Source organism: Micromys minutus (assembly GCF_963924665.1).
Source record: "Micromys minutus genome assembly, chromosome: 23".
Lineage (NCBI taxonomy): Eukaryota > Metazoa > Chordata > Mammalia > Rodentia > Muridae > Micromys > Micromys minutus.
This window is the reverse complement of record NC_137958.1, coordinates 29,355,891-29,381,308: the sequence shown is the minus strand read 5'-3', so window position 1 is coordinate 29,381,308 and position 25,418 is coordinate 29,355,891. Positions and strand designations below refer to the sequence as shown.

Sequence of the window (25,418 nt, the reverse complement as noted above, 5' to 3'; positions counted from 1 at the left end):
TTGCCAAGTCCCACCCCAAGAGCGGTAAAATGGAAAGAGACGGGCTTGCTGGCTAAAAAACACCGCCGCTAACACGTTTATCCGTCCCAATCTCAAGTGCTTTCTTATGGAATTTAAAATCGATTGGACTCTTTTCCTCTACCGCCATCCACACAGTGCCCCTACAGAACTGCCTGTTTAAATGTGACTGCTTCAAACCTGAATTCACCCCAAAGCTGAGGTTCTTTCACGAACTGGAATGTGCTCCCAGTGCTTCAAAACTGGAGGAACATTCCCTGGCTTGGATTTGTGTTTTGGGGAGGTAGTTTCTTTTGTTATTGTTGTTTTGGTCTGGTCCGGTCTGCACTGCGCACTTCCCAGGTCCTGGGAAGTCACCAGTACCTCATCTACTGATGGTCCTATAGAGTGGACACTTTCTCCACCGACCTCTTTTGTTACCCGGCCCGTGCATGGCAAGATTCTGTCACTAACCACTGGGCTTGTATTTTTCTCTGAGACTGTGGAACGTGTCTTGTACGCATGTGATCTTCAAGAGGGACCCGGGACTATGAATGTTCTAGTATTCCCGTTGAAAAGAAAGGTGATCTCGGTGGCACACGTCTGTCGGGCCCTGGAGACCGTCACCTGCTCCCCCTTCCTTCTACCTCGTGGGATTTCTAGCCACTCCAGCACACAGCCTGTGGCCCTGTAAGCACTCCACACTCAAAGCCAGTGCAGTATGACAAAGGGGACATTTTGCTTGTCCTTTGGTCAAGGCCCGGCACTCCCACACAGCCAGCAGAAAAGCAGCTGGAAAACCTCATGTGTTTGGTGCCTTTAGATTACACTCTGTGGTTTCTGGCTTTGCTTCATTTCTCTGAACGGTGCTCTCAACAGAAAAAAAGGGACACTGCTGCTCCCTAGTGTCACTGCTAAACCTCTTCAAAATGATTTCCACCACAGCTGTTTATAGAGCCCGGTCTTCCCGGTGTAAACAATCAACGGTTACAGTTCCTGTCCAAAGAGAGAATTGTGATGCAAGCCTTTTCTAATGAGCCTGTCATTATGATTTCATTGTACCCGTTAAGGGGCTTGACAGTACTTACTGGGCAGGAAGCTGACTTTTTTTTTTTTTTTTTTTTTAAGGAAAGTCAGAATCTCATACTCTTAATAAGGCAAGCTGTAGACTTCTCCTTCCAGAGAACACTGAATACTTCTGAAGTAAAGCAGTGGTGTTAGATCACGGCATCTAGAGCGCTTGCTAAGGGCGGTCTCATAGTTAAACCCAGGTAAAACAATGCCGGACATGCAGTAAGAAGAACCGAGGCTGACCGCACGGCATGATCCAGGCAGGCGTTCTCCTTCCTCATTCTGTCGTTCCATCCCTGCAGTGAGGTGTCACACCTGACCTGCGCATCTCTCACGGCTTTTTACAGGAGTCGGAGAGGACAGTAGGCTATAAGTTTTATTTTTATGTATGTATGTATCCACGCATTATGTGTAGTTAATATATATTTACATATCAGACAGACAGCTTCTCTCAAAGTGTTTGGTTTCTGACTGCTGTATTCATAAGCCTTCCCATCCATAGGTATGTTCAGAGCTACTAGTAACACTCAGGAGGCTCAGACAGGAGGATTGTGAGACCAGCCTGGGATACGTAGTGAAACACTGTCTCAAAAGAAAAGATGTTATCACTAAAGTGGTTTAAGCAGGAAGCATCATTATAATCCATTGCTAGGTGGCTGGTGATGAGGATGTACTAAATAAAAGTCCTTGTATAAAAGAGCAGACATTTCAAACTGTCTGTAATCAGCACCCTCTTCCTCCTCTGCCGTATCCCAGTCTAACGATCCCCATGTTACCTTTTGTGGTTACGATGTCATTTTTACCCTTCAGTATCCACTGGTCAGTGGGCACACTTATACATTGCCCAAGTCATGATTTTGCTCGTTGACTCCGGGAACTGTATCCATGAGGCTTTGTGTGCCTGAGTAATGTAACTCCCCGAAGATGCCTCAAACCCCCCCTGGGGGGGGGGGGCGAGTGCACAGGCAGTGGTGAAGCTGCTCTTCTGGGGAGGTCTGTGACCTGGGCTCTGTAAAGGGAAGGGAACAGTGACAACGCTCTGTAGGTTCTGTGACATTTACTAACTCCTTTCCTGAAAGATGTTTGTGGCCATGCCTTCTAGGCCTGTGCTTCAGGGAATACAGAAGAGGACCTTAGTTCAGGCCAGCGCCACTTCTAGTTAGGGTTAAAATAGTTTGGATCAGTCTTTGACTTACATATATCTTGTCCACTAAACTGTGGTTTTGGTTTTGTAGTTCAAGAGTTCCTCAGGGCCTGTGCACTGCCCACATACACTTAGCACCTGTACATAAGCTATAAGTAATACAACATGTGGATACATTACCTGTGCTAACAATGTAAACAATTACATCGTTACCATCAATAAGTAACAAATGATTGTTGGCTGCATGGTGTGTGCTCCAGGGACTATGATACGCAGTTTCAATAAGTTACCACCAAACCTCCTTGTAACCATTGTTGTAGTCACTTACATAAATACACCAGAGCTCACAGTTGTCACATAATTTGTCCTTACCTGTCAATTAAATGCAGGTGCTGAGTTTGAAGCCTCATCTGCTTATTTCCAAAACCTGTGCTCTTGTTATGGCCTACAATTTCCTCCCCATTTCTGACCCCAGAATGGTAGTCAGGGAAAACTTAAACGACACCCTATTTAATGAACTGTTTCTCACTCCGAAATGCTGTTAAATGTTACACAGTGCTTGCATAAAACAGGCCCGACGTCCTTTTTAACCTTATTATTGAGTCTAACTTATGTTTAGAAAAATTACTCTTTAATTGATAAACCTTGGCCAAAGTAATGTGTGTCGTAAGCCGTGCTGGGTGAGCTTCCTGATCGTCACAGAACTGTTGCATCAGAACTCGAGGCAAAGCTGCAGGTGTAGGTGAAGACCCTGTATATCCAGACGAGTGTCGTTCTGGGCAGCAGACCCTGCCTCGTACACCCCTTCCATTGGGTGGGTGTCTGCTGCCAGGGACAGAGGCTTACTTCCTTCCCGTCAGTGAAGTTTGCAGTGTCCCCTGAGCTTGTGTCACGTGGCAGTAGGGTAAATGAGGTTCTCCCTGTGCCTGCTCCAAGATTTGGTAAGGAGGGTCTCTGCGTGACTGTCTGCCGTTGTTCACATTCCACTCTGGTTCTTCCGCAGCGTCATTGGACTCCCAGGAGAAGAAGATTGGCCTAGGGACGTCGCCCTTCCCAGGCAGGCTTTTCATTCCAAATCTGCCCAACCCATCGAGAAGTTTGTGACAGATATTGACGAACTAGGCAAAGACCTACTTCTGGTAAGTTCCTGGGATGCTGTTGGCTGGTGCCCGTCGAGACTGTATGAGTATTTCATGCCTCAACCACATGGCGTGGGAGGCTGTACTCTTTTCTGTAGATTCTGCTTCCAGCTGGTGGGTTTTGATCCTGCACTGTGTTTCTAACCCAGCTCCCAACACCTTATTTTAAATGCATGTTTGGATGCAGCCTTATAAGACTCTGGACTCCTTGATCATAGGCTTCTTGACAAGAAAATGCATTTCTTTTCCTTAACGTTTCATGCCACTGAAGCAATGGGCTAGTCACATCTTTGCAAAACGTCCCCCCCCCCCCCAAAGAACCAATACTTGTAGTTACTGATTTATTGAATAAGTATTTTGTGTGCCATTCACATATAAGATACGTTACCCCATTAAAAAAAAAAAAAAAAAAAAAAAAGATTCCAGAGCTGGAGAGGTGTCTCCATTCTCAAAAGTAAGTGTCACTTTTTTGCAGAAGGCTCAAGTTTGATTCCCAGCACCGGTGTCAAGGAATTTAAAATGGCCTATAACTCCAGCCCCATAGATAATACTGGCCCCACAGGCACCTTGTGTACACATTCCCACACACAGAGACTCCTATACTCACACTTAAAATTAAGGGTTTTTTTTTTTTTTCTTTTCTTTAGAAAAAATGAGCACTCCTCCTGTATTTTGAAACTCAAACTCCTCACGGTTGATGTTGTGTATACTGTCCTTCAGACATGAAGTCTTGGAGTCAGAACCCTATGAGTAATAAGTCTGTTATTAACCTCCTGAATTAAGAGCCCGTACGCTTGATTCAGACAGTGGGTCTGTCAAAACCAGCGTGTCTCTGTGCCAAGGCCAGAGAGGCAGCAGTGCCCTGTGGCATGTTTTTCTCATGGAAGCAAGTAGAAACACGATCAAAGGCCTAAGTCAGTTCTGTGGTCAAGGGCAACTTGAGGAAGGGTGAGAATGTTCCTCCCAGCCTGCCGAAAGTATCCAACCCTTGAATAAGTTGTAATTCTAGAAGGTAATTTTAAGTCGGGTATCTGGAGATCAAACCGATTATCTTTACGGTAGCAGCATTTATTGTCTCGGTGTTTAATTTAGCTCAGGGCCGTGATGGTGACTTTGCTCCACCTTTTTCAAGACTGTCTCCCAAGGTCCAGTGTCCATGCGCATCATTGACTGGGGTATGTTTCACACCACCCATTCTCTTCGTTGCAGAAATGCCTGACGTTTAATCCAGCTAAAAGAATATCTGCCTATGGCGCCCTGAATCATCCATACTTCCAAGATCTGGAGCGATACAAGGACAGCCTGCATTCTCCCCTGTCATCCAGCCAGAGCCCCTCGGAGCTGAACACAGCCTGAGGTTGCCTAGGGATGCCATGAGCTCGTCATCTGAACACACTGGTGGCTGCAAGTCCCCTAAGCAAGCCTTGCAGAGCAGTTGAAGATTGCTGGCTGAGGACCCTCTAGCTGCCAGCTTCTGGGTGGGCTCTGCCTCACCAAGGAAACCACCTCGTTTACTGTTCAGAGATCAATGCAAGAATGATTGCAGCTTTACGTTTGTTTGTACACGTGTTTGTCTGTCTGTGTGTTTCAAGAACCTGGAGAACTTCCAGGAGAAGAGAAGCTGCTGAACAGTTGTGCTGCCATTTTGTTTTCTAACCTTGAATGCTGCCAGTGTAGGATGGGAATCCAGGCCCAGCTGAGTTATGATGTAATCTGCCTGCAGCTGCTGGGCCTGCTTTGGTACTTGTGAGTGTGGGTATGTGTGTGTACGTGTGTAAGAGAGTGGGGGGGAGGGAGGGAGAAAGATCCCTGATCTTGTAAAGTGTTACTTGTTTTGTAGACAAGAAGATTGAGTTTTAAAGAGTAGAGGTGACCGATAGTAACGCGGGCTTGTTCGGTTGAAAGGTGATTCACAATGGAGTCTTGTCCAGCTAGGAAGGTGAGCCTAAGTCCTCAGTGTTTCCTTCCCATCCAAAAGCTTTTGCTAGCAATAAACAATAAAGGTTTAGACACCACAAAATGGGGGCAGGGAACCCCAATATCTTTTAAGAGACTTTTTAAGGCATACATTCTTCTATTTACTCTTTGGAAAGCTGAACTTAGGTGTCCTGCGTCCTGTATGTAGCACAGTAAGTACTTAATTGTTTCTTTTGGGAAAGATGCTCTAAGCATCTTACTACTTGCAATAGATTTCAGGAGTGAGTGTACCTCAGATAGGTGAGAGCGCCTATATTCTCGGGTTTGAAATGCTATCATTTTCTTTGCCTCTCTTGTTACTTTGTTCTTTGTTTTAGGGAATCACTTCTCGCTGGCTGAAGATAGGAATACCAGTTAGCTCTCTCCACCCACCACCATGGTGCATTTGCCACATACTGCCTTGTGTAGTGCCTGACCTCTCACCAGTACTTCTGATCATAGTCCTGGCATTGCGTAGCTAACAACAGACTGCCGCTGTCCCCATCCCACACCCGATTGCCACCTTACCATCTTGCCCTGAATGCTTTGCAGATGGCCTGGCTTTGGGCGTATGGCACCAATTCTGTTGTGCCTAAAGGATCCCCTGTGTTTTCAGTAGTCAACCCATCACTGAGGTTGCCTAGGCAGTATAGAATGCTTGTTCTGAGTGTGACCAGCGCATAGACTGCTACCAACTGTCACTTGGTGTTTCCTGTTTTTATAGTGTGTGTTGTCGGTTACGTCTGAGGGAATGTCTTTTTCTCTCTTTTAGAAACAACTATTTACTCCCTAAAGTGATCTGTCTATTCCCCAGGATATGTTGGGGGGTTTTTTTTGTTGTTGTTGTTGTTGAGGTTTTTTTGTTTGTTTGTTTGTTTGTTTTTTTTTTCTGGTGCCTTGTGCTCAGCACTGCTTTTTGCAGAGCTAGCCTAACCTGGGCATTATAAATAAGTGTACTTTAGTGTTCTCTCTGGCTTCTTTATATTCTGTGCCGCCTTTGCCTTATTGTCTACAGCTTAGTGCTAAGCTAGCACTACTCCATAGAAGGTGGAGAAAGCAAGCTTTGGGGACGTTTAGCTGAGTTTTGAATTGTGTTTGAGCGAATGTAAGTAGAAAGTAGGTCATGTTTCAGTGTAGAACTTTGGAAGAATGGCTGATGTTTCACACAGGAGAGGCTTCAGATGGTGTGTATCTATTATGGAGTCTGAATTCTTTGTAGCTGAATTATGTGTGTGATTATTTGTATGGAGAAGAATTTGATGTCTTTCCTGAGAGTTTTGGAGGTTGGGTGGGAATCTTTTTTATTTTTTTAATGTTACATTACATTCTTCTGATCCTGTATCTCAAGGAACAGGATTTTTTTTTTTTTTTTTTCAAAAGCAGAATTGAAAACAACAGAAGCGAGGCTGTGAGGATGTTCTTTACTTTGTCATTACAGCACTAAGCCTGTGTTGTCAACATTGTCCAAGCTTGAGACAGACTCAGCCCAGAGCCGCAGGGACTGGGTCTACTCTAGGTCTCACTTGGACGGTGAGTTTTCTGCCTTGTCATTGAACAAGGTCCACAGAGACATTTTTTGCCAGAACCATTGAAATTGAACATAAAACTCACTGCATCAAGGCTAATCCATTTTATGTTAGCAACCGTGTGATAAAGTGAAAATAATTTTGAGGGTTTGCTTTTGCCAAAAAAAGAAAGAAAGAAAGAAAAGAAAAGTTGTTTTCCTTAGCTTTGTTCGAGAAAAATACAGCTATCCTAAACTGGAATTTTTCTGTATTCTCTAGAGTTTTTAAGTATAGAATTTAATTTCATTTCTAAGTAGTTTTGTTTTGGCTTTTTGGGGGGTGGGGTAGTGGGAGGTTGATTTTGGTTTTTTGGATTTGTGTGTGTGTGTGTGTGTGTATGTGTTTGGCTTTCGGGTTTGGTTGGATGGTTGGTTAATTTTGTTGGTTTGTTTGTTTGTTAGCTTGTTTGTTTGGCTTTCCTAGACATGGTTTCTCTATGCAGCTCTGGCTGTCCTGGAACTTGCTCTGTAGACCAGGCTAGCCTCAAACTCAGTGATCCTCTTGCCTCTGTCTCCAGTGTGCTTGGACTAAAGGCATGAGATAACCCCTCACCCCACCCCGGCTTACAGTAGTGTCTTCAAATCATACACATTTTGGTATTAGAAACTTGGCATCTTGGGCAGGATGGTGCAGAAAGGGCACCCCAGCTTCCGGACTTCATATCCCTGCCCCATCTCTTTCATACAGGTGCTCTCTGGATATCTGTCTCCACATCGGGCTCACACCTCTGAAACCCAGTCTTCCATACAGGGAGACTTTCCATTAGGGTCCTTTGTAGCAAGGGGAAACACATAACAGACTGAAGAGCTTGCTATGTGCAGCTCATCCTTAAAAGGCCTCATCCGTTCACACACCTTTGTCAGAATCTAGCCAGTGACTCTCTAAGAAGACCCTACTGCCCTGGAGCAGCTCCCAGTAGGAATAGCACAAGAAAATGCCTCATAGCTTCTGTTCAGGGTTTGGTTCCAGAGACTCGGGCATTTGCAGGCCTAGCTGCAGTTATAACAACTTCTTAAAGGGGGTAAGTGGGTTCTCCAGTTAAACCCCCTAACCTCACAGGCTATCTTGTGGGAGGAGTCCTTACCAGCCAGCCTTAGAAACGCAGTCGGTGAGTACCTGAGAGTAGCCAGTGGGCTGCAGCCTCCTACTTGGCCCCTCTTTAAAGAAGACAGGCATTCAAACAATGGAGGAACTGTTCAATCAGCTAGGGGCCATTTCTGCTCCCAGCTTTTCATGACTTTTCCCCTCAGGACCCACTCTCTGACTTGAATTTAGCCCCAGGCAGTTTTCTAAAAAACAGCCGAGAAGCTCACTTAAAACCAGAGTCTCTCCGTGGCCATTCTAAGTAAAAGCAAAGAGTCCAGGATGTGCTGGGGTGCTGCTATGTCAAAAACAGAACTTCCCTTGGAATGGAAAGATGTACCTTCGGACTGCAATGGCATGCTAGCCAACTTGTTTGGAAAAGCCAGTAGCAAACATTTTAAAGTATGTCCTGAGCTTGTTTTTTAAGTAACCATAGCTGCTTTCTTAAAAGCTGTGACTTCTAAAGCCAGTCACAGCCATTTGCTCTCACTGTGGGAGTGAAGTCACGTCAGCTTTTGAACATCACAGTTGTTTTAATCTTCTGTCCAAAGATCTGCTCTTCTGGAGGAAACATGATTTGGGGGTTTGGGAGTTTTTATTTTGTCTTGTTTTGTTTTTCCTCAAATGGTTTACTCTGTGTAGCCCTGGCTATCCTGGAACTCACTGTGTAGCCCAGGTTAGCCTCACACTCATGCAGATGTGCCTGCTAGGACTAAAGGCATGCACCACCATGCCGGCTAAATATTTTTTATGATAAGCACAGAAATGGCTCACATTTTCTTACAGCACAGCACACTTCTGTCACATAGTAGAGCCCAAGAAAGAGTAACATTAAAAGTCCCCTTTTCAGTGTGACACGTGTTGGCACATACTGATAGCCATCAGAATAATACATGCTTGCTTGTGACATTAAATTAAAGATATTGTATAATCTCTGCATCTTTAAAAATTACCCAAAAAAGGTGGGGGACAGTATATTTATTCAAGTTATTTTAAATTTTGCATACATTTTTTAGCTACTTATGTTTGCCTTCAAGTATATTCTAAGAAAAATTCTAAGTCATTCAGCACTTATGGGCTGGGTATGTCAAAATACACAAATCCTATGGGGATGCGCAGAATTGCTGGTACTCCCTCCTCGTTTCATAAGAAGAAGACAGCCATCTAAAGCTACATAGTCCCTGTATGTACATCCTTTATCATGTGCATCACTGGGAAGGCGTGTATGCCTGATGCAAGCTGCAAGTCCTGGAATGATTAGTAAGAGCACCACGCCTCAGTCTCCTGCTAGCTTCCTTCCGATGGAGGGGCTCAGCCTGGTACAGGCCAGGCGGGGCTTGCGCGTACAGCCTCTCACCTCTTCAGGCTGGGATTGCATACCTCAAGCAACTTCAACTCGGTTTTGGTTTTGGCTTTGTTGTGCTTGTTAAGGAAATAAGCAAAAACTACTCTTTTGACCTCCTGTCTTCCGAAAGAGAGGGGTTCTATTTTAACTGCTTTTTTGCGGGAGCGGGGGTTCTGCTAGGGACAGCCACTAGGATATTCACACCTCTGTGCTTTGGTCCTCTGACCTCTCCAAAAAGTAGCCACCTAAGTGCAGGCTTTTTTTTTTTGTTTTGTTTTTTAATTCAAGTGTCTACTAAAATACTATTAGAGCCATTCTAAGTTAAAATGGTGGGGATAGAAGGTAGTTTGGAGTTGGGTTGGTTTGGTTTGGCACAGAAGTCAGCTTTAAAATTCACAGTGCCCTAAGGTTTGTGTGGAGGTTTTTCCCTCTATCCCACTGTGTTTCACAAGGTGGCGCCTTGAGAGAAAACTTTAAAGCTGACCAAGACTAAAGAGGTATTCTAGAGGCATTATTTTTTCTGCATGTAACTATCACCTAACATGTTTCTTCAGATAGTTAACAGTCTTGGTAATAGTCTACAGCTTACATGGTTTGCTTTTTAGCTGGGTTCTGAGTGACTGTAAGTTATGCTTAAGGTTGACATTTAAGCAAGAAGGCCTTTACAATTACTTAAGGGACTCTCACAGCCCTTACCACGGCTGCTGCGTTCACTCTCCGTGACCTTTTGACACTGATTCATTTCTAAACTCACGTGAGCAAAGGAAGGAGTGCATCAGTAATTGAGACCGCAGACCACTTTCTAAAGAGCCGCGTGGTCTACAAATACTCAAAAGAGCTGGTACTTTCTACACACGTGCAAACTACAAGTGCAAACTCCTAAATTCCAATTCCTAAATTTTGGGTTTTAATACACATATGAATATAACAGAAGGCTTTGGTTTTTCTACTCTCAAAGTCACTTTTATACTACATTTTAAATTCGCTTTTTTTTTTTTTCTTTTTACCTCCGAGACCTAGTCCCCTGATGTAACAGTATCTGTGACACACCAAGGCAGAAAACAGTTTATTCCTTAGGAGTCACACACACACGCACACTCACGCACACACACACACACACACACACACACACTCCAGAAAGACTGGTAGGCAGGTCTCAGTTATTTCCACTTTGTCCAGAGACTCCGGCATTTACAGGACTGGCTGCAGCTGTAAGAACCTCTTAAAGGGGAAGGGCAGGGTCTCCGGTTAGACCCTCTAACCTCAGTCTATCATGTGGGAGGAGTCAGCCTTAGGAATACTAGGTGCTGGAGTAGTGAGAGGGTCCTTTCAACCCTCTGCTCTCACGGAAGCAGGTTAAGACCCTCAGTAACGTCCCCAACCCCCAGTCTCTGCCTTTCTGCCACCATTTTGAAGTTCCTGAACCTGATCCCACTCCCCCACCCCCCCCCCCACGACAGCTGAATGACAGGGTGCTGGGCAGCAGAGCCAGGCCCAGCAGGATGTTGTGGAAGGACCACATCTACTGTGCCATCTTGGGAAGCACAGTGCTCCCGAAGTACAGTAGCTATCCTGACAATAATTACAGTTTGCTGGCCACTCCCCCGCTGGCTACAGTGTCTCTTCTGCAAGCCCTATATCAGATGTCTTTCAAAGTTTTGCTTGGGGTGAGGGAAGGGTAGTTAGAAATGTATCATTATTTTCTATCCTGATAAATGCATGGTGGAAAAAATACTCCTGAAGAGGTTTTATTTGAAAAACTCTTCTACTTCACTTGGCAAAAGTATGTAAAATTCTTTACTTTCTACTTTCTTTTTTTTCCCCTCTCCTTTAGTGAGCACATTATTTCTTGAACAGAAAGAGAATCTTCCCATGATGCCCTTAGACTGTTAACAGTAGGGTGTAGGTTTTTAAGGGGACACACAGCCAAGCAATGAACAGTCAGGAATTCCATCTAACTCTGATTTCTAGCTCAGGCAGGGTTCCAGCCAGATTCTGTTGCGAGCTAAGGCTAGGGTGGGCCCTGTACTCTACTTGAAGTTTTCTAATCTTTAGTTCTATGAAATGCAATAATAACATGTATTAGCCAGCAACATTCCTGTGGTCACCAATATCTCTGAGTTTGACCTTCAGTCTCTGGGTGATTAAAATAGATCCCAGCAGTAACCCATTTCTTGACATTAGCTCTCAAGTCAAGTGTCTTTCCACTCTGGTCCTATTTGCAACAATGTATCCATATATATCTCAGTTCTTTCTTTTACTCATTATTTTCCTATGAGCAGTAATAAATGTATTAGCACATGGAATTAATAGCATAATAGGAACAGCACTTAGCAGATGGGGAATTTTTTTTATCAAGTTCCACATTTACATAAGTTATTTCTATTGTTATTCATGTATATTATTTATTGCTAAGCCTTACACCAGTCCTGTGAAAGTGCAACTAAAGGCAGATGTTAGGACTTGGATTTAATGTTTTTTATCATAGTCTGTCACCCCAAATAAGCTGTGTGAGTTTTTAACACAATTGCTCAATTTCAGTAGGTTAGGTGTAATAATACTTTTGGTGCCTGGGTGTGTTGTTACATGAGAAAAGGCAAAGCAACGGAACTTGTAGCCATTGCTCTGGCAGAGGTACGTTTAGCATAGCGTTGATATTAATTAATCAAATGTTAAGGTAGCATGTAGAGATTGCCTTTATGAAGGGACTGTGCCAGGTGGCCAGCAAAGTGGATTCTAGGAAGAGCAGGGAGTCTGGGTGCTGCCTCCTGTCAGGTTGTGTGAAAAGAGATGCTCTAAGCAATCTAGTGCTCCCTTAGGTGTCCTGTGCAGCGGTGGGAACACATGGTACTTGTGGAGAATGGAGCAGTGTGAGGGGTACAGGAACAGAACTGGCAACTTACGACTTGAGGCTTCCTGACCATGTTTTCAGATTTCAAGCAACTTTGCTGAATACAGAAGCATCTTAGTAACAAAACCTAGGAATTCCCAACAAGTCAAGAGCCAGTTGCCTTTCTGCTGTTTCCACTCTGAGCTGAAGTTTGAGGGACAAATATTAGGCATAGAAAAGCAGTGTGTATTGGGGCGCAGTGCCATGACCAACGGTGCATGTTAGCAGTAGAGACTGTTAGAGGGTTGTAGACGTATGTTTTCACTGTAAGATGTATTTTGTTTCTGTATTCCCCTAGGGACTTGTTAAAACTTGCTTCTAGAGGCTTCAGCAAAGCTGTAGAGCACAGTACGCTGCTTTCTGCTTGACTTATTCTTAGAATAGAAAATGTTTAAAGGTAAAAAGGAATCTTCATTTGGACACTGAACTCGCTGTTTCCTGGACTGAAACCATGGTCCTAGAACTGTAGAGGTCACACACATTAGATGCTAATCTAGGCTGTGTAAGCCAGCCCCAAGAGTCCAGCATCCCTACACTGTACTTACCTTTCCTGCATCCCTTCCTTCCCCAAGGTGCTCCCCACCACCACCCTGACCTGTCCCTTTGGTGCTCCCCACCTCTCCTTGGCTGAGAGTTGGGCATCAGGCATGTGATGAGAAATACTTTCAGCACCAAGTATGCCTGCCTAGGCCTGGCCACCACCCCCACTTTGCCTTTGGCTAGCCATAGTCAACAAGAGATAGATAATACCTGATGCTGGGCACAGAGTGTACCCATGATGTCAGTCAGAAATGCCCTCGAGCATATTTCTGTACATCCTGATCTTTAGACCCAGTCATCATGCGGAGCGTTCATTGCTGGCTGTAGTCCCAGGTAAAAAACATTCCAGGCTGCTGTAGGCCGCCCATCTGCAGGTTCCGCTTTTACTGCGCTTCTTCATACTTGAAACTCGTTCTGCGATTTTGATTTCACGTTGCAGACATCAGGGTGCACGTTCCCTCCGGGTGCATAATTCCTCTTCATTCCGTTTGCTCGTATTGCTACAGAATGCTCTGTTTTGGTGCTTTGGGTTCAGCGGGTCAAAGAAGCACAGTGGGAAATCACTGCCTAGAACAGTCTTAAAAGCCTACAGGCAGGGTCCTGGTGTTGACGTTGCTTCTGCTCTTCTCTCTGCACTCGGATGGAGTTACCAGTTTGGCCTGCCGGGTCCACCTGAGACCTTTCTCTGAAGGGTCTGTGGAACCTGTGCTGTACTCAAGGGTGAATGTGACATACCTCTTCTGGCAACCCTACCTTTCCTGGTTACTAGCCATCAGAAAAACGGCCTAAGTTACATATAGCAAATAAGGGGATGGGCCAAGTAGGCCTGTGTCAGTCCACACAGCCCTCTTGAGGGAAAGCATAAAAGTGTATCTCTAAGTTTCCCTTCAAAGCCCAGAGCTGAAGGCCTTTGCTCCCTTCCTTGAAGCTAATGATATTCTGGTCCGTTTATCCAAGCCCTTGTCACTTACAAGAGTGGGACAGTAGAGGTATGTGATAGTCAATGTCACCCAAAGACCACAATGTGTGGCCATGGGATATTTCATAGATGCCCATTTTTAAAAGCAGTTCAGGTGAGGGGTGACTCCAGGCTTCCCACAGTCATCTTGGCAATGGGACTTCCCTGGAGAGGGAGAGCCACAGTGTTGATTCTGTGTCAGAGGGTGGGAGAGGAAACCAGCAGGAAATTCGGAGAGTTACAGATCAATAGTCCTTCGGAAACTGGATGTCTTACTGGGTGCTAGAATGCAAATTTATGTATTTATTGTCTGGTAATTGAACTCATTGCCTTTCAAAACCATTGTTCAAATGTCACTATCCATTGGACTCAACTTGCGTGCCAGCCGAATTGGTTGAAACCAAACCAGAGAATGGTTTGTACATTTGCCATACCTTTTGTATTTCTTACAATAAAAATGTTGGTAGCAAACAAAGACAGTAATTTCAGACTCCTTCCTTGGAGATGGATTGCCCTTCTGGCTGTTCATCTCTTTTACTTACATGACTACATTGCACTAACACATCACATATTACATTATAGCACGTGTTAGCATAGGATGCATTAGGCTTTTTAAAACAAGATTCTTTATCAAGAACGTGTTTTACATAGGAGCAGCTCACTGAGCTTACAACTCACTCAACACATGCTTAGTAGGTGACTATGCTAAGTGCCTTACATAGAAAAAATAAATTTCATGGGCACAGCACTTCAGAGCTTGCAGTTGAGAGAAGGAACTGTGAAAAAGGTTGGTATCACCAAACTAGTAAGGTAGAGATGAGCAAGGGTTTCTGTGGTTGATGTCTATATGCAAGTGCAGACAGGCACAAGATAAGGCAAGGCCTGTGATTGGGCAGTGAAAAAGATAGGTAGGGACAGAGTTTTAGAAAGGTAGAGGAGATAGGAGAGGAAGGGGAGAAGATGGAGGAGGAAGAAGATAATCCACCCCCCTCGTGGCTTTAAATAGCCACAGGTAGCTATGAATATCTTACAAAGGAATGGATTATTATAGGACAATCTGTCTCATCTAGGTGGACAGTTTATATCAATATCAATTGGCTCTGACTATTGTGTGGACTTTTGTGGAGTGAGAATTTACTGACACAAATCAGACTGATAAATTACAAGCTTCAAAAACTGATTCTGTCGGGCCACTGGGAATGTGAGCAGGGTCCGCAGCAGAGAGACCACTGGGGGCAGAGACTAGCCAAGAGGGCTGCTGTTGCCAGGGACAGAGTAGCAGGGTGTGGTACATGGACCAAATCACCACTTGTCTGTCTGACATTTAGCACTACAGGTTCCGTAGAAATATAGCTTGGTAGGCTGAGGGGATGCCTTAGTGGATACGGGCACCTGCTATTCGAGCATGAGGCACCGAATTACAACGTCCAGCACTCACGTTAAAAACAAAACCTCAGTATGGCTGTTTGTGCCTCTGACCCCATCCCCCTAGCACTGAATGGCGTTAAGACAGGCAGATCTGGGAATTTGGTGGGCAGCCAGCCTAAATGTAATAATAGGTAAGCTCTGGGTTAGCAAGGGACCTGAGTAAGAAACAGAGGGGCACCCGTCCCTTCCTGGCACATACCTGCACACCCATGTGTGTAAACTACAGAAGCATGAAAGGAAATTTAGTAAGGTTCGTGGAGGGGTGGGGTGATGGTTCAGTCGGTAAACACTGGCATGAAAATATGAGGACCTGAGTTTCGATCTCCTGCAACCACAACTGTAATTCTGCTGCCAAGAGGGCAAAGACAGACACTACGCCAGAACTCTGACCGTCTGATCAGTCCGTGAGCCAGGTTCAGTGGAGAACCCTCCCATCTCCAGAAGATACAGTGGGCAGCAGTGGCAGAGGTCACAGATGTTGACCTCCAAGCCTCCACATGTCTATGCACTGGAACAAAAGAGGGTTTGCAGAAATAAGGCTTACGAGCACTCAAAGAGCGAGATTTGCCAGTCATAGGGACAAGTGCTCCGAATGTGTAAAGGCCCACAATGAAAGGGGGGCAGGAAAGGCAGGAAGATCCAGGATATGGCCTGGGATTAGCACCATACCCTATAGAAAAGTACAACCTGGTACATGCATACCACACACTTGGCTGTTTGGATCTTTTCCTCCAAAGCTATGCCCACATGGACCTTTCTATTATACCTTCTATGCTCATATTCTACTGAGATCCTTGTCACAGGTTTTGCCCTTTGGAGTTTAGCCTGGTTTCTACTTCAGTGTTTTCTAGAGGAAAAATGGATAGATGAGGTAGGTCCCCGAAGGCCATTTTGTTATTCTCAGCTTTGATTACCCATCATGAATAGTCCTTTCAGAGCTTTAAAGTTAAATGCAATTTATAGCCTAGATAAAATAAAGGCAAGTCCCAGTGAAAGTCTACAGGTCTGCAAAAACTTAGAATTCAGAAAAAGTTGCTATGTATTCCACAGTGCTCTTTTCTGGTTTGTTTGTTTGTTTGTTTTTATTGTTTAAAAAGGTGTATGGCTGGAAATGATTGCACAAGCTAAGTAGGACACGAATTGGTCAGGAAGGTGAGTGTGCAGAGCAGAGCCGGGGTGAGGTCAGTGTCAGGAAGGTGAGTGTGCAGAGCAGAGTCAGGGTGAGGTCAGAGTCAGGAAGGTGAGTGTGCAGAGCAGAGTCAGGGTGAGGTCAGAGTCAGGAAGGTGAGTGTGCAGAGCAGAGTCGGGGTGAGGTCAGAGTCAGGAAGGTGAGTGTGCAGAGCAGAGCCGGGGTGAGGTCAGTGTCAGGAAGGTGAGTGTGCAGAGCAGAGCCGGGGTGAGGTCAGAGTCAGGAAGGTGAGTGTGCAGAGCAGAGCCGGGGTGAGGTCAGTGTCAGGAAGGTGAGTGTGCAGAGCAGAGCCGGGGTGAGGTCAGAGTCAGGAAGGCGAGTGTGCAGAGCAGAGTCGGGGTGAGGTCAGAGTCAGGAAGGTGAGTGTGCAGAGCAGAGTCGGGGTGAGGTCAGTGTCAGGAAGGTGAGTGTGCAGAGCAGAGTCGGGGTGAGGTCAGAGTCGATACAAAAGCATTTCATCATTTTTGCTTGACTTTGTACTTGTGAGAAACTGAGAAAACTGAGATGCTACACAGTGAAGCAGAAATGATACATAGTTGCTGACACAATTTCTTTGCTGTTCCTGGTGTTGATGTGTTTAAATTAGAATCACCTAAGAATCGCCTGGAAGCTCCTATTTAAGGACATTCCTTTAATATTTTTAGACCATAAATTGCACTTTTTATTTAAATTTCTAAAGGAGATGTTCCTGATGGATACTGTAATGGGAGAATTTAGTCTTCATTAAGAGAAATGTGGCCGGGCAGCAGTAGTGCAGCCCTTTAATCCCAACACTCAAGATGCAGAGGCAGGTGGATTTCTGAATTCAAGGCCAGCCTGCTCTACAGAGCAAGTCCCAGGACAGCCAGGGCTACACAGACCCTGTCTCAAAGAAAAAAAAGAAATGAAATGAAATGTTATGTCTTATTAAGAGGCCAGTCAGAGCATATATTTTCATAAATGATAAGCGTTTGCAATGATACCTGATCAAATTGAACCATTTCCTTCAGAACTGTGTATATAAATAGATCCTTCGATGATCACTGCTATATGCTTTTAGGACCAAATGCCATTAAAAAGTCACTCCTCGGCCATCTTACCAAAAGCAGTCTACAGATTCAATGCAATCCCCATCAAAATTCCAACTCAGTTCTTCATAGTGAGTTCCAGGCCAGCCACGGTTTCACAGTGAGACCCTGTTTCAAAAAAAAAAGTTCATTGGGGCTGGGAAAAAAAAGCACCCCAATAAAGAACACTTGCAGGTTCTCCAGAGGACACAAGTTCAGAACCCAGCTCCTCTGTCAGACTGCTCCTAACGCTGTGTCTGTAACTCCAGTGCTGGGGGAAATCCAACACCCTCTGGGGATACTGAGATGCACGTGGCATACACATACGCCCACGCCATGTAAAAACAACTTAAAAGAAAAAGTAAAAGGGGGGCCTGGAGAGGTGGTTCATCAGTGAAGAGCATTTGTTGCTCTTGCGAATCACTGCAGTTTGGTTCCTAGCACCCACTAGGAACAGCTCACAACTGTCCCAGGAGATCCATGGTCCCCTCCCTGTGGTCACTTACATACATCCGGGCAAAACACCCATACACATAAAATAGAGCTATATCTTGTTACACAGATACTACGTTTGGAATGTCCTGCAAAGCACCAACACGCCCATTCTCTGGAGAAGAGCAAATGAGTCCCAGGAGACCAGCTTGCTCCACCCAGGTCATTGTGGACACACAATTGGAACCAACATCCGACAGAGTTGGGACCAAACCAACTTGGGTTAACAATGTCAATCTCATTCACCTAGCCTGTCACCTGTGCATCCCGACTGCCATCAGCCTTGTTTCTTCCTGTTTGCACCGAGCACAGGAAACCTATGGACAAAAGAGAAAGGGCACATACTTTCTGACTCCCCTCAAGAGTCGTGTGGACTCCAAAACTACCTATATTCATATGGTGAACTCTGCCTTTAGCTTTTGAATGTGCACACAACGTGTGCAAATCAGTGAGTATTCCCACCCAAAGCCCTCTTCTGATTTTGCAATACTCATGGTTCTAGAAGCTTAAACACAAGAGCTAAAGGTGGTGAGCCTTGGAGGAGAAACATCTATGTTTGATTGGGATTTGGCAAAGATTGCAAGACAGGACATAAACAATTAGTGAACGGTACCTTGATCAAGTTTCAAAACTTAAGCAATTTGAAACAAACTATTTAAGAAAATAAAAAAAAAGAAACCCACAAGTTGACAGGAAATTTCAGAGTCTACTCTGATAAATCATATGAATTCAGGCATCCCACACCACCAGGGCAAGTTCTCCAGGACAGCCCAGGCTAGCTAACCCAGCAGGCAAGGGGAGGAGCCAGCCTTCCTGCTCTCACATGCTGGGACCAGCTCACTTGAGCCTTCACCAGCAGGGCCAGTTCTAATGTGCTGCCGCCCAGGTGAGAGGCAGGGCCTGCTATCCTGAGTGCTGCAGCCAATGGGGGGCAGGGACCACTCTCGCTCTCAAGACCTTGGTATCAACTCTCTTGCTTGCCAAAGGCATCAAGGGGTGAAAGGGTAGGGAGGACATCTCTCCCAACCTCATAGCACCTCATGGCAGACAAGTGCTGGGGGCCACTTCTGAATGCTTCAGCCAGCCAGGAGAGGAGCCAGGTCTGTGCAGCCCTTGGACATCAACATGGTCCCAGGTGACAGCCGAGACCAGGGACATCCAATATAGCTTTTGCTGGTCATATGAGCCAGAGAACATCAAGACAGATCCCTGCTGCTCTATGGCCATGGGCTCAGACATGGCAGCATAGGTCAGCACTTCAGACTGGCCACAGCTAACAGCACAGGATGCTCACAATAGACTATTCCTCTCCACCCTGTCTCCAGTTCAGCCTTTCTTCAAACCACTCAGCTCCTCTTTATTTCATCTCTCCACCACCAACCCGAACATCACAGGGGCTCCCGGTGCTGGACCACTCGGCAGGTGAGCCTCTGGGTGTCTTCCTCAAGCCACAGTGGGCAGACCACTTGATAATTCAGTTTTAAGTGGACAGATTCCAAATGACTATTACTATAACATAGGGTTGTGTGTGTGTGTGTGTGTGTGTGTGTGTGTGTGTGTGTGTGTGTGTGTGATTCATTCAGGGGTCAGGGAGAGGGCTCATTTACTAAAGTTCCCGCTCAGCAAACATGAAGACTATTCATGCCTATCGTCAACACAAACTTAAAACTCAGGCATGTTTATAATTCCAGTGTTGGAAGAGCAAGGCTGTGACAGGATCCTCAGAGCTGGCTGGCCAGGCAATCGAGCTGAATCTGTGAATTCCAAGTAGGAAATCCTGTCTCAAAGAAAACACAAGATGAAGAGGGACAGAGCAAAACACCCAGTGTCAACTTCTGGCTTCCACACACATGCACATGAGTTCACACACAAAGACATAAGCACAAACACAGACCTGTTTATATGAGGTTATGGTAAAGGCAAAACCCCAGCAACAGAAGACAGATCGGTGGCTTCATTCATTGCCATGATAAAACTGACACTCAATCCATGTAAGATGTCTTGCTTGAGGCCAACAAAAGCCAGTCTGAAGTATTTGATCAGTGACTTTCATAGCTCATGAGTCACATCTGCAAGGATGGAACAAGTGGAAAATTATAGCAAAGCCGTAACCCATTGAGCATGGAAAACTTTCTTTTCTGACTCACTTTCTTGGTAACTTCCCCTGCCTTTAGAGCAACATTCAAAAGAATTCAAACTGGGCTTACAAAAGACCAACTAATTAAATAAATTTGACAGCTTGCTTTTCAATGGCTCGTGTTTCCCTAAGCATAAATCTTTTATAGATATTATACAGTAAGAAATGTAAGTGCCAAAGAGCATAGATAATCATATTGACATGTCAGTGTTTGAACTCCACAGAGCAAAAATTGCATCCAGAAGACACAAGGCAAGTCTGGATCCTCAAGGAGAGTCAGTGGAGTAGTTGGGAAAATAATACAATCTGAACAATAAAAACTCCCGTCTCTCTTCTTGACTTACTAAGAGGACTCTAAGGTACTCACCTGGAAAACTTTGTGAAGAATTTTCAGAAAATTGGCAGAATATACTCAAGAAAACACACACACACACACACACACACACACACTGAACAATATGAATTGTCACCTTTACAGGTTAACAATTACTGACTATTTCATAATCTGAACTGCCTTACCAGGCTTTCAATCGTTTGGTGAAATACCATAACAAAAAGGCGAGTTGGGGCATGTTACAGTAAATATTAAAAAATATAAAACTGTTTATCTCTTTACCAGCCCTGGGGCCTCACTCAGGCCTGGTTTTAGTTCGGAACTCCACGCTCCTTTGGCGCCCAGTCTGAACCAACACGGCCCAACTCGTCCGTGCAGTTCCCTTCCCTTGGCGGTTTTCTTCAGCCTGTTCTCCACCTCTGTCCTGAGGGTATTTCTGTACCCCAAGATCCCACACAAACACAACTCTACAGCCCGATAACTTTTCATACAGGTTTATATATTCAGCTCTCAATCCACAAACCCTCTATACAACAAGATTACATCAAATAAACAAAGATACAAACTGCTCTTCTATATGAGATACTAGACCTATAAAATCCTTAATGTTCATAGCTATTTAATGCCAATTAATACTACCTGGGTCCGGCTGGTCCTTGGGAACCTCCAAGTTGCCAAACCCTCTCACCTCTGCCTCTCCGACCGACCTCTGACCTCTTGACCTCTGACCTCTTAGACCTCCTACTTCCCTCGCCCCACCCAGTCACAGGCTTTCCTTTATTTTACTAATTAAAATGGGAGGGTTCAATTGAAGTCACTTGACTAGCCAGTCCTTCTTGGGGAAGTGGAATCAACATTAAAATGCAAACAGCTTCAGGACTATCTACTCAGGCAGCAGAAAGGGTTTATTTAGATTAAACTTCCACAACAAGGTTTACCATCCAAGAAAATCAGGTCTAGGAAGTCAAATGGGGCAGAGAATTGGAGGTGGAAGCTAAGGAGGAATGCTGCTTCCTGGCTTGCTCTGCTTGTTTCTTACAGAACCCAGGACAACCAGCCTAGGGGATAGGTCCACCCATAATGACTAGGCCCTTCCATATTATGTACATTGTTTTATTTGCTACATGCTGTCATGGTTTATACTGTTTTATAGTCCCTTTTTTCCCAATATGTAATGGCCATTTCCCCAAATCAACACATACAGTTCTACCTCACCGTTAAAATTCCTGCACGGGAGTACTACACTTGAACTATTTCCTTTATCATAAATATTAAACTTGATTCCTCCCAACAAAAGATTGATCATCACAGGGGCTGTCATCGAATCTAAAGTGCCATTCTTATTCCTCTCGCCTAAGGATACGTACATCCGAATGACAGACATTTGAGGTTCAATCTCCTCCCATTCAAATTCTCAAGCACCCATACAACAAATAATGTGGCGGTACAGGAAAGTCACCTAGTGTACCATTACATTTAGAAAACGACCCAAATTGTAATCAGTGGATGCTAATCATTTGGAACATCTCTACCCAGGAGAGTTATTAATGTAGTTATTACTGTTATATACAGCTTTTCTCTCCATCTACTCTTATTCAAACTTCGGTCTGTACAATAAAAATAAGTCACCTTTTGCCTCCAGCTCCATGGGACCTTCTAGTCTATCACCCCATGCTGTCATGCTTGGCTGTGTCTAGCTTCTTTAACCCAAGCTCTTCCCTCTTCCTTCTCACGTCTTCAGAGGGAAGCCCGCCCAGGGTCAGAGTCTACACAAAATGCACATTTTCAATCCTCCTTTGTCCCCACCAATGACAGTGTGAGGTGGTAAGGGAAACGTGTACTTTCAAGTTTAACACATGTGTGTTCAAATGCTCACAGCTTTGCTTTGTCACCGCGAGACAAGAAGCACGCAACTTGGCTCTGCCTGCTCTCTATCCTCATCTGAAAGATGAGACACAATCTCTTGGTCATGCCTTAGGCGTTTGAGACCGCATGCAATTCACTGCTAGAAGGGAAGTGTGTTGTTCAGCAGATCACATGTGTGGGTGGGTGTGTAAGTAAGTCATCTCCTTGGTCTTGCCACAGAGTCACTGTGAGTTTTGTTCTGGGAAGACTCAGGTTGATGTAGGTTTTACGACTCCTCTCTCACCAGCCCTAGAAGGTCTGTTATTGCCACTGTGTCCTGGCTAGTTTTCTTGTTTATTTGTTTATTCTCCCTGAGATCCCAGGGTCACCTGATGGCTAAAGATAACCAAAGGAAACACAAAGCTTCCTGCTGACTTGTGTCAAGCAAGCCAGAGATGAGGAAAGTGAAAGCAAGAAGGAGCTAAAGGGGAAACTCCCCATCTTCTCAAGGCCCCTCCAGTTGGGCTTCTGGAAATACTAGCTGCTAAGTGTCAGAGCATCGTCAGTGAACCACAAGGAGAGAACAGGCTATTACTTACAGAATCTTCTCTTCTCCATGGGCACAAAGCGAAGGTAGTTAATCCTCAACTTAAGTTGGAAATAAGGGATAAGGAAGGAGAAAGAGAGGTCTTGAGGCTAGACCCACTGTGGGCAGTGAAGCTGGGTCCCCAAGAACAATCAGAACTGAGTGGTACCGGAAGAACCACTGTCGGTTGCATTCAATGGTTCTTGAAAACTGTCTTAGGGTTTTATTGACAAGAAGAGACACCATGACCAAGGCAACTCTTATGAAAGAAAACATTTCATTGGGGCTGGCTTACACTTTTAGAGGTCCAGTTCTTTATCTTCATGGTTCGAAGCGTGGCAACATACAGGCAGACATGGTGCTGGAGGACCAACTGAGATCTTCGTGTTGATCCACAGGCAGCAGAAGAACTATGTCACTGGGCATAGCTTAGTCATCAGAGACATAAAAGCCTCCCTCCGCAATGGCCTGTTCTCCAACAAGGCCACACCCAGTCTAGCAAGGCCACACCTTCTGATAGCACCTCTTTCTACAGGCCTCATGGGGGCAAACTACTACTGGAACATTTTAAGAAATAAAGTGGAGATTGGAATATCTGTTTTAACAATAAAGTGTGAGAAAGGAGGGAATGTCTGTCAGAGCAAAAAAGGTTTTCTCTGAGGTACTGGATTACATGTAGGGCCTCTCACATTCTAAGGAAATGATCCATCACTGCCACTGATATTTTCTATAAATGTAACTTTATTTCCCTAAATTAAATGTCTCTGAGGTTTACTGCCTCAGTCTGCTAACCTAGGTCTAGTCCCGGAAGTTTCTAGCCTCTATACAATCTAATATAGGCCTTGAATGTTTTACAGACTCTGAGACTTACTGCTGAAAATATCCTCTCTTGTTCTTTCTGAGCTCTGACTCACTGGTTCATTTTAGCTGTTCTGGCTCAAATTTCTCTCCAAGCTGACTGATTCCAACTGGCTTCTCTCAGTTTCTGACTAAATTGCTCTGCATGGCCTTGAACTAACTCTGGCAACCTGTTCTAATCTAGCTAATCTGTTCTGGCTTCTCACTCTCTGACTATTCCATCTTCACCTGTGTCTACTAGCTTGTTCTCTCTTCAACCCATCTCTGTAAAACTCCCCAGGTAAAACTGCCCCTCTCTCTTTCTCCCTGCTCGGCTCTCCTAAGTAGTTTCTCTTTCCCCTCTCTTTTCTTGAGATTTGGGTGTAACCTATTTTGTCAAATCTTTCTCTGATTCATCACTTTGTTTGCCCCTCAATTAGACATCACTTTCAAACATGGCTGTTTTCTTCTACAAACTAACTTTACCTTCATTGTTTGGGATTAAAGATGCCTAAGGGCTGAGCCACACCACAACTAGAAACAACTGTTTTTAAGTAACAGTCTCAGGCTTCACAGTATTTCCCAATGCATACCAACCTTCCCCCCCTCCCCCCTTTGAATTTTACTTTAGACAATGTCCTACCAAGTTTCCCAGATCAGACTTGGACCTACTTTGTTTTCACAATAGCCTCAAACTCATGACTTTTGCCCACCCACCCTTAACCTCCCAGGTGCTGTGGTCATAAAGGAGGCCCAGGAAAAGACTAAAGGATATTCTTCATGTAATGAAAGCCCCACATTTCCATTTTCTAAAATTCCAGAAAAGATTCTGACAAATCTTAAATTATTTCCTTATGTTCTCATGTTGACATGAATCTGTAAGACACTTTTTCCAAGCCTGTGAATACTCAAAGTATGATGTATTTAGTCTCTGGAATCTAGACCACTTCTGAAGTTTTGGTACAGTACAGATAATCACCTAGCACCAAAGCAATAAAGTCTAACTGGTGTGTGTTTATCTCCCCCTCTGAGTTTATAAACACACTCCTTAAAGATAAAGATTATGTCTTAACTCTATTTGACTTTTCCCAGACTCATTTTTTGAAGTTTTATGACAAAAATTTTTTGTTAGCTTTACTCTATGTGTTTGCCTACATGTATGTGTATGCAGTAGGTGTGCCTGGTACCTACAGGTCAGAAGAGGATATTGGATAGCTGGGAACTGGAGTTATGGATGGTTCCAAACTATCATGTGGTTACTTGGAACTAGATCAAAGTCCTCTGCAAGAGCAGCAAGTGTTTTTAAATAATAATTATGTAAAGTAGATGATTTTTAAAATGACAACAGAAATGGCCAGGTAGTGGTGGTGGACCTGTTTAATCCCAGGGAGGCAGGCAGAGGTAGATGGATTTTCATGAGTCAACCTGGTCTACTGAGCTAGTTCCAGGACAGCCCTGGCTACAGAGAGACACCCAGTCTCAAGAAAGAAAGAAAGGAAAAAAAAAAAAAAAGAATTCACAGGTGATGAATAAATGAAATTTAGAGCACAAGTTCCTTAATCAAGCCTCTAAGTCCAGTTTGTGTTTTTGTGTTGGTCTTCGCTTTATTTTCAACAGTGTACCAGCGCAGGCACAGTAGGGGTGGTGGTAATCTTGTTTTCCCCTAGAATGAGTATTTCGGCGCATAAGAAAGCCAAGGTCAAATGGAGTGAGCTGCCTAGGCGAGGCGGGGTACAGAAAGTGTCCTGCTCTGTAGAGTGGTCACAGGGATAGTGGTCACAAGGAATCCTGCAGCAGCTCCTGGGAACCGCGGGTCGCTAGCGCTGGTCTGTCCTC

The 25,418-nt window shown here is 44.6% G+C and overlaps 1 protein-coding gene across 1 annotated transcript in view; it reads left to right on the top strand.

Annotated features, from left to right (window-relative positions):
* The window catches only part of CDK6 (cyclin dependent kinase 6), a gene marked incomplete at both ends in the record, with an annotated part of 167,544 nt that extends 162,837 nt beyond the window's left edge, over positions 1-4,707 (top strand). The window contains 2 exons of the mRNA XM_080936408.1: positions 3,216-3,351; positions 4,561-4,707. Of these exons, the coding sequence (XP_080792534.1) occupies positions 3,216-3,351; positions 4,561-4,707 (283 nt within the window). The remainder of the gene's footprint in view (positions 1-3,215; positions 3,352-4,560) is intronic.
* Positions 4,708-25,418: the final 20,711 nt, after the last annotated feature.